The sequence below is a fragment of the Anopheles merus genome, chromosome 2R (genome assembly GCF_017562075.2).
Source record: "Anopheles merus strain MAF chromosome 2R, AmerM5.1, whole genome shotgun sequence".
NCBI classification, from domain to species: domain Eukaryota; kingdom Metazoa; phylum Arthropoda; class Insecta; order Diptera; family Culicidae; genus Anopheles; species Anopheles merus.
Window position 1 is genome coordinate 37,266,592 of NC_054082.1, and position 10,986 is coordinate 37,277,577.

General features: G+C 47.2%; 2 protein-coding genes across 7 annotated transcripts; one reads left to right on the forward strand and one right to left on the reverse strand.

Moving 5' to 3' along the window:
* Positions 1-43: 43 nt before the first annotated feature.
* LOC121591133 (endoplasmic reticulum metallopeptidase 1-like) lies at positions 44-3,152 on the forward strand. Its single transcript, XM_041911534.1, has 2 exons — positions 44-1,654; positions 1,730-3,152. Exons 1-2 carry the CDS (start codon positions 188-190, stop codon positions 2,960-2,962), a joined length of 2,700 nt encoding a protein of 899 aa, XP_041767468.1. The 5' UTR covers positions 44-187; the 3' UTR covers positions 2,963-3,152.
* A 31-nt stretch (positions 3,153-3,183) lies between these two features.
* On the reverse strand, positions 3,184-10,869 carry LOC121591130 (catenin alpha). Of its 6 annotated transcripts, none has more exons than XM_041911525.1 (10): positions 10,161-10,869; positions 8,977-9,875; positions 8,039-8,875; positions 7,135-7,207; positions 6,922-6,989; positions 6,646-6,827; positions 6,306-6,546; positions 6,077-6,193; positions 5,697-5,702; positions 3,184-4,994 (listed from the first exon to the last, which is right to left on the reverse strand). In XM_041911525.1, the coding sequence occupies exons 1-10, from the start codon at positions 10,312-10,314 to the stop codon at positions 4,830-4,832; spliced, it is 2,742 nt and encodes a 913-aa protein (XP_041767459.1). In that variant the 5' UTR covers positions 10,315-10,869; the 3' UTR covers positions 3,184-4,829. The 6 variants fall into 6 exon arrangements, with proteins under 6 accessions (XP_041767459.1, XP_041767458.1, XP_041767460.1 ...); XM_041911524.1 differs by having other exon boundaries at positions 6,300-6,546; XM_041911526.1 differs by lacking the exon at positions 7,135-7,207 and adding an exon at positions 7,636-7,702 and having other exon boundaries at positions 6,300-6,546.
* Between the last annotated feature and the right edge of the window lie 117 nt (positions 10,870-10,986).

The window sequence follows — 10,986 nt, forward strand, 5'->3', positions numbered from 1 at the left end:
CAACTCACGCACACTACGCTACATCCGCTATCTGTCATAATCGCAACCCATTGTAAACAAACCGGGTGCGAGCAAATCGCTTGCTAAACAGCCACCGTGTCCACAATTGTCTCGTCGGATAATTTGTTACGCCCTGCTGGAGTGTAATTTGAATGGTGTTGCACTAAAAACCCTAGAAAGCTGTTGGATGGCGCTGTTGCTACCACTGTCGCGGTCGTCGTCATCTCCAGTGCGCAAAATGAAAGCGAAAGAATCGAACTACGATCCCAACATTCACCGCTTACCATGGTACGGTGGTTTGGTGCTGCTTGCATTGGTGGCCCTTTGCGGTACGGCCAGCTACTGGTCCTTCTTCTACTTGCCACCGGCCCTGACCGCAGCCGATCTCGCCCAGCAACCGCTTGCGTTCAATGGTGCGCGCGCCTGGGACACACTGACCCATCTGGATGCACTCGGCCCAAAGACGACTGGTTCACGAGCGAACGAAGTGCGTGCGGTAGAGGTGCTGGAACGGGAGTTTTCCCTCATCAACGCATCGCACCATCCCGCCCAGCAGGTGCTGTACGAGAAGCAGATCGTCTCCGGCCAGTACGGGATCAATTTCTTCGGCAGCCAGATGACCAGCGTGTACCGCCGGGTGCAGAATTTGATCGTGAAGCTCGTCGGTGCCGAAGACCGCCATGCACTGATGCTGAACTGCCACTTCGACTCCGTGGCCAGCAGTCCGGGAGCGAGCGATGACTGTGGTAGCTGTGCGGTGATGCTGGAAATTCTGCGCGTACTATCACGTGCCCCGGAACGAAGCCGCCACTCGATCGTGTTTCTTTTTAATGGTGCGGAAGAGACGCCACTGCAAGCATCGCACGGTTTCATTACGGGACACCGGTGGGCACGGGAGGTGCGTGCCTTTCTGAACCTTGAGTCGGCCGGATCAGGCGGGAAGGAACTGCTGTTCCAGAGCGGACCCCAGCACCCGTGGCTGATCGAGGCGTACTCACGTGCCGTCCGGCATCCGTTCGGGCAGGCGATCGGCGAGGAGATCTTCCAGTCCGGGCTCATACCGTCCGACACGGACTTTCGCATCTTCCGCGACTTTGGACACGTGCCGGGGCTAGACTTTGCGCACATCTTTAACGGATACCGGTACCACACACGGTACGATTCGGTGCAGTTCCTTTCGCCTGCGGTTTTGCAGCGAACGGGCGACAACATACTGTCGATGGTGCGACTACTGGCGAACGGTAATCAGCTAGCAAACGGGGACGACGGTCGGTCCGAAGGAAGCATGGTGTTTTTTGACTTCCTGGGTCTGTTTTTCATCTCGTACACGGCCATCGAGGGGACGGTGCTGAACATTGTGGTGTCAATCGCTGGTCTTGTGGTTGGTTGCTGGAGCGTACTGGCCGTCGTCGGTTGGAGCAACTGGCGCTCGATGGGACGGGAGATGTTGCACGGGTTTGTGGCCACGTTGGTCGGTTCCGGTGCTGGCGTAGGGCTCAATCTGGCTACGGCTTATGGGATAGATCGTGCCGTAGATCGTTCGATGTCGTGGTACTCTTCCTGCTGGCTTGTAGTCGGATTGTATTGCATGCCGGTGATGATGTTGCTGTTTATCGCCCACCGTGAGTTTCACAGGCTGTTTAGCAAGTCGAAGGTACGTTTGCTTCCAGACAACTTCGGGACAGTTAATATTAATCCGATGCTCATCTTATTACGTTTCTTTCCACAGACTGTCCTTTCGCTGACTCTCACAGTACAGGCACGAATTGTAGGAGTGTTCCTATTCTGGGCACTGCTTACAATTGGTGCCACTGTGTATGGGCTCCGCTCAGCTTACGTTATTGCCATAATGCTTACACTAGCACTGTTCAGCATGACGCTCACCGCACTGCTGAAGCTGCAATCCTTCCCAGGCGGCTACTGGCTTATCATCTACCTGCTCGTGCACAGCGTAGCGCTTCTCTGGACCACACAGTTCTACCACATCTTCACCAACATCTTTATCCCCATCACCGGCCGATCGGGAGCGAATGACAATCCGGATTTGATCATCGGCATCGTTGCTGCCGCTTGTACCATCTTCACGACCAGCTTCCTCGTCCCGCTGGTGAACTTGCTGCGCAAACCGTACCGTACCATCGGCACGCTGTTTGTACTTTTTCTGGCAGCTCTGGCCCTGGGAACAGTGTCCTCAATCGGATTCCCTTACACCGGTCCCGGTACCTCACCGTCGGACGCTCCCAAGGTACAGCGCATTCTTGTGCAGCACACGGTACGTCAATTTCACGAACCCAACAGCACGCAAACGGTTCGTTCGACTGACGCTGGCTACCTGTTTCGCCTGTGGGATCGACACAACGAGCGTACGGTGCGCGATGTGCTGGAAAAGCAATCACCAGGGAAGGGTGCCAGCGCGCTGGAGCCAACTGAGCTGCCAGAATGCAAGCGGGAAGTATTTTGCGGTATGCCCGGCTCAGCTATACGTTTCACCTCACTTTGGTCACCGCAGTCGAACCGTCCACACACTCCGGATATGGTGAAACTCTCACTCGATCGCTGGGAAGCCGTTCGCCGTAATGCAAACGGATCTAGCATAAAGCTTACGATCAGTCTCAACGGAAGTTTTCAATCAACCATACTCGTGCGCCCGAGACGCAATGTGCGGCTCACTGGCTGGAATCTCACACCGGAAGTGCCGGTAAAGTTGGCAGCCGCTGGTCACAAAGCGTACTTTTTACTCATCACCCATGGTCTCGCCGGAGAGCCAGTACCATTGATACTGGATCTGGAAACCGATAGGAAGTCGGACACGGTAGAACCGTTGGTGGACATCAGTGTTACATCAAACTTCTGGGAGTACCATGAGCACTTCACGGAGGAATTCAGTCGATTCGTGGCATCGTTCCCAAGTTGGGCACACGTTGTACCTGCCGTGACCGTGGTGAATGTTTACACTTTTTAATACATTTTTTAAATATAATTTAAATGGGATTGTTACACAGTGGTACACTAATTTTGCTCAAGCAAACCGCAACTCTTTCTCATCCCGGGGGCAGTGGGTTAATTAAGTAACTAGTAGTACCTTCGACTGACACATGACTGAAATAAAAAAGGAACTGAGCGCGCTCAATACCCCACACTGCTTATGAAGAAAATAAAGAGAAATATTTGCAAACAATCAGATTTCTTCTAACATGTTACTCAATTACACTTTATTTTCCAGACACGCACACACATACCGCTGTCGTTTCCAAATGCATCTTTGCGCACCATTGCCTTCTCTCTAATAAGTTCTACATCATGAGTGTTAGAGTCATTTGTTCTCCTTTAACATGTTAACATAAAAGCTCTTTCAAACACACAGCCTCTCCCATCAGCTCAGTTTTTCAGAGTTCTGCCTACTGCTACAATCGGTCAATATAACGTCATAGAATGTGTCTGTGTGTATTTGAGAGTTTATGTTTATGCATTTTGTTTTCTGTGTAGGTAATGCCGTGTCGTTAAAATCTCCCGACCGCTTCGGGCCTGCTTATGCTACCCGTAGGAGGAGTAGTGTATATTTTTGTATATATCATAGCTTTAAGAAGTAGGTGTGTATATATGGAAACTCTAGAACGCTGCTGGCTAAATACGACTACGTACAGTGCTGTGGAACGTTGGAGTGTATACTATCTCGAGGTCTAATTGATGGTGGTAGTTGAAAATGAGTTACACGAACCTCACGGAAGCCTGCATTGGGAGGAGTGCGTGCTCGCTCCCAAACCCCCTTGTTGAGGAGTTTCTAGTAGTTTTCATTAAAATGTTGGGGTTTGCTGCACGTGTTTCATCGTCACGCCAATACTATGAGTTTTGCAAATGCGATGCAATAATTTCGATGAGCGTTTTCAATGTACATTATAGTATAGATCCTCTAGCCCGTGTCTCTGGTGCTGTACTTTGAGCGTTGCTGTCTTCACCTTACCTCGGAACAATTCCTCTACAAACTCGGCGACTCGGTGAGCATCAGAGAGATAGAGAGTCACATTCGATGATTAGAATATTTTTTGTTTTACCGCGAAATTCATTATAATTCCTAATCAATTTTGGCCATACACTTGCGCTACACGCAACAAACACTGCGCTTGCTCTTCCCTGTGTGCAGATTCTATCATTTATGGTTGCGGCGTTTATGGGGCCAAAACTAACGAGACTGTGTTAACGGGACAATACTGATATAATTATATACTCTTACTGCTAATAAAATAGAGGTGTATAAAAGCGAGTGTGTACTCCTCCTTCCCTTCTCACGCGATGCATGTGTCACCAATTGCGCTTTACCTTGAATAGTGTTCTGTTTCACATGCGGCGTATTGAATGTAGAAAATGGAACGAATAAAGGATAATAAATAAAAAGATAAAATTGCAAATACACATAACCCCGTAAAATTAGTTTCAATGGTGACCAAGTTGCTTGTGAAAAAGTGAAAATCTTCTTGTGGCAACCATGTCACACGCAATTCGTTGAAGAATTTTTGATTCCCGATATTGCCAGATCTGGCAGATCCTTCTGTTCGAATGTCCCTTTTGGTTGATTATTTCTTCATTTTTCTTCACACAAATGAATTCAACATGTGCTGTGGTATTGTATCTATTCCGCGTACACATTGTTCTTCCTACAGCTTCTTTCTCTGCTACAACAAATATGAAATGCATGGAGCCATGTATGGAGCCATACGTTGTAGCATATTTTGAAGTAACAAAACAACCGCTGCCTATTTTTTTACCTGTCTTTTATGCGCTATCATTGTTCAGTTTTAGCGTTTTTATAAAACATTTACGTTTGCTCATGCTTAGACGGCATCCGTCGGACTCTGGAATTCCGACAGTGCATGTACGGGGTTTTGAGTTTTCTTCTGCGATGCACGTCGCACCTTGGCACGCACTTCCTCAGGTTTTTCCGGACGCACAAGGGGCTTCTTTTCCGGCGCCTTCATCTTCCACACAACAATAGGAGACTGTAGTAAAAATGAGGATAAAACCGGTTATTATAAATAAAAAGAAAAGAAATTTTTACAAAGAAGACTAAAACATTCAACACACTATCGGACACAACAGACATGAGATATGAGATGTAAAAAATAGTCAAATGGAAAGCGTAAGTGTATGAATATGAATATGTTGGAGAAATAGTAAATTTTTACCATGAATCAAAGCGTGAGTTGTAAAAAACACAAGCTAATATCATGAATGGAAATGCAATACTTTGCAAAATGATTCTTATGCTTTAAAATTCTTAGCTATACTATTCTATTCACTAGTAATAAATATGAGATGAAAATGTTTTTCTTTGCGACATTCTGTGTGAGAAGTATGTAGAAATGCAAGAAGCTAAACAAGCGATTTTTTATACAGCAAATTAGAACAAATTCTTAACTTTATAATAACAACCAAGGGATTAATGAAACAATCACTATCCGTAATATGGAGAAATATTCCACCACATTATGGACAATTATCTTGACAACTCATGAGCGTATTGATGGTTTGGTGGAATAATGTAGATATGAATGAACAAGAAGATTGAATTAGCTAAAACATGTATGCAATTTGAACAAATATAGTTTCATCTCTAGCAGACGAAACTAACAGCAATTAAAAAAAAATAATCAACTGTACGCTCAAGAAGAGAATCTTTGGATATGATTGTGTGAACTTACGTAATTCTACAATTGTTAAATTTCGCATAAAAATACATCCATGGATGGAACACACAATTTAGTATGGTTGGAAGTTGTGATAGATTGTTGAAATTTAATATGTCGCATCATATGTACGTATAAAGAGGAGCCGAGTTGCGTGAATTGCACGGTGAGGTTGTTTAATATTTAACGATCAGATCGGATTTAAGGGAGAAAAATTGCGAAGAAAGTATTATGAGTTAATCTGATAGCAGTTAAATGATGTTCTGTAACCATCACCGAGGAGACGCGGGTAATGACAGATTACAGATTACAGATACAATTCAGTCGATATTAGCTAGTATGAAACACTCCTCCCACAAACCCAGAAATCACTCTGTTCCCATGAACACACTTACCGAAACAGTTCCCTGTCGTGTGTACTTCGTGGAAGCAACGTACGAGTACTTGACCGTGTACACGACGGCATTCATCAGGTTCTTCGCTGCCTGAATCAGCGAGGTCGCACTGTCCAACTGTAAAGAGAACCGGAGCGTACAAAAAACCGGGTAATAAAAAAAAGAGAGAGGTCAAGGGTAGATTAGATCGTTCAACTAAAGAAAAATCGGAACATAATTTCACCATTACCCCTGACACGATCAGTTCACCGCTAATGTTCTGCACATCAGCTTTCACTTTGGAGGTGATCTGAATCTGGTGACAGTACAGGGCAATACGCTGCAGGTAGGCGAGCAAATCCTTCTTGGTCGAGCTTTCCGGGCACTGGTCGGCAATTTCGCGCGTCAGCTTGTCCAGCTTGGTGCCCGCTTCCGAAATTTTCTTCGCCGCATTAATAACATCCATCGTCGTTTTCAATGGGCCACGTCCGCTGCACAAGAGAGGAAGTCATTTAAAATCGTTGAAACAAGATCGATCGCTGATGATGTGAGTGTGACATGTATGTGTGTGCATGGGTTTCGTATCGTACCGCGTAAAGTCCGTCATTTCCATCATGATCATGCACATGTGCTTGGCAAGGTAGATGATATCGTTGCCAGTGTCGTCCCACTTGGCTACCTCCGAATCGAATGTCAACTTTTCACGGCGGAACAGTTCGACCTGCTGCATAATCTTCTGCTTATCCTCTTCGTTCATCTTACGCATTGCCTCCTATAAAGATATTAATCAGCGTGCAATTAGTAAGATCATTTGCGAACGATGGACGATAACTAAACATTAATGTAGAAAATAGAATAAAACTTACTCTAGCAGTTGTAATGCCACTAATTTCTGGATACTCATCAATAGTTTGATCTCCGGTATGTGCGCTCGCTGTCATGGAAGATGAAGTGTGTAACATATTAGTTTTGGTGTAGCTATGATAATAGAATTTAAACATGCAGAAGCAACATACATAATGCTACGGGGGTTAACATTCATTACGCTAGCTAAGAAAACACATAAAACATGTTCTTACATCTACTGCGCGTTTCGATGGTCATATCTTCGACTGGTTCGAATTCCGTATCGGTGTCCAACTCATCGGAACTCTGGTTTTCCATGCAATTGTAACCATAGACAACACAAAAACAGGCACATAAACGCATAAACACACACAAAGGACAACGAATGCAGGAACACACACACAACGTGAAACAGGATGAAAATCATTGCAAGAGAGTACAAGCAGTAATGAAATGATTTCCACACGTTTTGTTGAAGGATATACACAGGCAATGCATTTAATCAATGGCATGGAACGAAACGAAAAAAGAATAAACAATAATGAAATGGCATTGTTGTAAAAGATAGTGACACAATGGTAAGGGTTCTTGAGAATGGGGATCACAAAACAATACTAAAATAACATTACGTTTAAATCATCACTAAGTACACAGATTACAATACACACGGACATAGGCAGTAAGGTAAACATTCGTTCTACTAGAAAGAAGGTGTCGGCCTATATTTTGCTTACATTTGCTTCTAGTTTCAAGTGTGTACTGTTCGTCTTCAATATCTTCAGGATCCAAATCTTCCTCGTCCTTAAGAGCAAAATATTGGGGAATAATTAAAAAAGATTTTATAAAGATGGGCAATTTTTGTAGAAAGAGTAATTCATCCGAACGAACGTTGTGAATATGAAGAAGATAATTGGCCCAATTCTATGAAGTAATGAATCAAATAATTCATCCGAACGAACGTTGTGAATATGAAGAAGATAATTGGCCCAATTCTATGAAGTAATGAATCAAATCATTAAGCATACTTTACAGACCTTTAAAACCTTCAGATCATTGAAATACAAATCAATGAGATGTTGTAGTGAATTAGGGAAAGGGTAACGGAGGGAAAAGCGCAATGGAAATCTATTGACTTACCCTGTTCATCAGCACGGCACGACGAATTTCACGCACACCATCGTATACCAGTCGTGACGCATCGATAAAATCGTTCTCATCCACATCCTTTGGAGAGTTCGAGGACAGCGCATCAACGGCCACATCGACACGCTGCGCAAACTTAGACATCACCTGTTCGCGTAACACTTTCACCGCCTCCAGGACGCGCTTGGTGTAGATGCAAGGTTCGTAGTTGTCCATCTCCGCCTCTACCACGTTGCAAACACGCGCCGAACGTCCCTGAATTGCGCCGGCCGTGTTGCGCAGATCCTGCGCATCGCCCTCCTGCAGCGCCAGCACACACTTGTTCACATCTTCCAGGATATGATTTTCCGACACGGCCAGGAAATCATCGATCGTGGTAATATCGTCGACGGCTTCGGTCAGAATGCGCACCTGGTTCTCCCACGCCTGCCGGTAGGCTTCCATATTCTCTTGCGCAACCTTCGAGTTGGGTCGGGCGGCCAGTATGAGCGCTGCATTGATCACCTGCGGGCAGAGCGTTTCGATCTGGTCCGCTGCATATCGAACCATCTTCACGCCGTCCTCATTGTTCGACATGCTGCACACGAGATTTGCCACCTCGACCAGCTTTTCCGCGTGCTTGGTGAAAATATCGGCCCGCTCACGGACGAGCTTCTCGTTGCCGCCGCGCGCTGCGTCGATCAGGTCCAGCAGGGGCATGTTCGTTTCCAGGAACGAATCCGACACGTGATCGACGACCGCTTTGCGCAGCTGACGGCGTAAATCCTTCGTTTTCCGGTACATATGACCGATTGCTCGCTCCAGTTCCGGCGTGCGATCCTTCGTACCCATCTGAGCAACATGAAATAAACAATCGATATTACATATTCCTTACAGCGTTCTAGTAGTAAAACAAACGTGCCAGTGTCTTAGCTAGTGAGCCTCTTACTTACATTCGACATGTACTCCGAAAGCAGATCCTGCAGTGCTTGCCGTACGGCATTACACTCTCCCACAATGCGCTCGCGCCGTTCGTCGCGCGTACAGTCCGCGTCTGCCATCAGTGCGGCCGCACTGATGATGCTCTCCAGCCGCTCCTCAAGCGACGGCCTAGAGCGCACCTCGTTGTATGCCCGCGGGTCCATTATAATGCCCTCGTCAAAGTCATCCAACGCGGCTGCCAACTCGCCAGCGCCAACATACACATCCTGCGGCTGCGACGACTTGCCCTGCGCCACATCGCTTATCGTGTTGACCGCCTCGCACACCTGCTTCAGAATGTGGTCACGGTTCACCTTTGCCAGATCCAGCTCCGGATGGCGCACGTACACTTTCGACGCAGTCAGCAGCATGGTGGAGTGCTTCTTCAGCACGGCCCGGGCAGCCGCCAGATCGTCCCGCAGCTGCGGGTCCTTCAGCTCCTGCTGCCGTTTGGCCGCCTGCTTAATCAGCTCGTTCGCATTACGGCCAAACTGACGCATATTGTTCATCAGCTCATCCTGCGACGAAGCGTTTCGCAGCTTGTCCAGATCGTCCTCGACAACGTGCAGTGACTTTAGCAGCAAATGGACGTCCACCATGTCGGCCAGGATGAGGAGGCGCGTCACCGCGGACAGTAGATTTCGGGCCGCACGCACCATGTTGCCCCGCTTGAGCGAGCTGCACGGATCCTCGGAAAACTCGCGAGCGGCAATGCTCATCGCGGAACCCGTTTTGCGGACCTCCTCCACCGCCGACAGCATCTCCTGCGTAATGTCCGGGTTTTCATAGGCAATCTGTTCGCCCCGCTCGATGAAAATGTCGGTAGCCTTCTCGACGGCAGCAACCAACGCACTTGCGCGTTTCGATTTGCCTGTGGGGAAAGGGCCAGCCAGTGTCAGGCAGTAGGGGAGGGTGATGGGTGTAGAAAGGAAGAGAAAAGAAAGAAGAAAAAGCCAGAACAGAACATTACTAACGAGGGGATCAAACCAATGGCAACTATCCAATTCCATGTTGCAATAAAATGTCAATCAATAGCCTTTTCTGAGTGGGGTGGGAATTCCGCATGAGCGATTCCAAATGCAGCCTAACAAAAGCCCATCTCAGAGCTGGATTAACACTTCATGTGGGGGGCGGAGGGAGGCGAACCGTTACTCACCTTTTTTCTTCTTACTCGGACCCTTTGTGCTGACGAGGGTGGTCACCTGCAGTACCAGCGGTTCGAGTGTTTTTTCTACCGACATTGTGCGAATTTCCAAGTTCTTTGGGTCCCATTTCAGGGCCACTTGGCCGAAATTTGATAGCGTTTCCATTGCGCCCGGAACACCTCTGCCACCAGTCGTCGTGGTCGTTGTCTAATCGAGAAAGTGGTGTTCTCGGGGAGGGACTCGCGACCGTCACAATTTCACTCCGAAATCCCACACGCACTCGGACACTCGCCTTTGTTGCAAAGCTCAGCTCTGGCGTTCGGACCGACGTTGATGGGCTTTTGTTTGCCCCCACACACAGCACAGCGCGTTCCACACGAAATGCAGCAGAATTCACATCAGATTAGTCACCCTCCAGCAGCAGCAGCACACTGCTTCCTACACTCTCTGTATGCTTGTGCTTGAATGCTTTTTTCACACACACACACGCACGCGCGCTCTGTGCGATTATGTTTTCCGAGTTTTACCAGCGACCAACACTTACTACCGCTGGGTATTGATGTTAATCGAAGCACAAACCTTTAATTTGCGTACTTTTCACTATGAAAGTACCTTTCGCGATGGTTTTGCTTCCTAAAAACTCACTTTTTCACCACCAAACACAAGGGTGTGACGCGGAGCAAAGGTTTGAGAAATTTACTTTGACTCTTGTCATCGCTGCGAGAGTAGGCGAGAAGGCGATAGCATCGTTAGCGAGGAGCAAAAGAGAGGTAGTGAAAATATCATCATCCTCCAGCTCAGTTTGACACACTTGGCCTCTCGCTTGCTCCTGTTTGT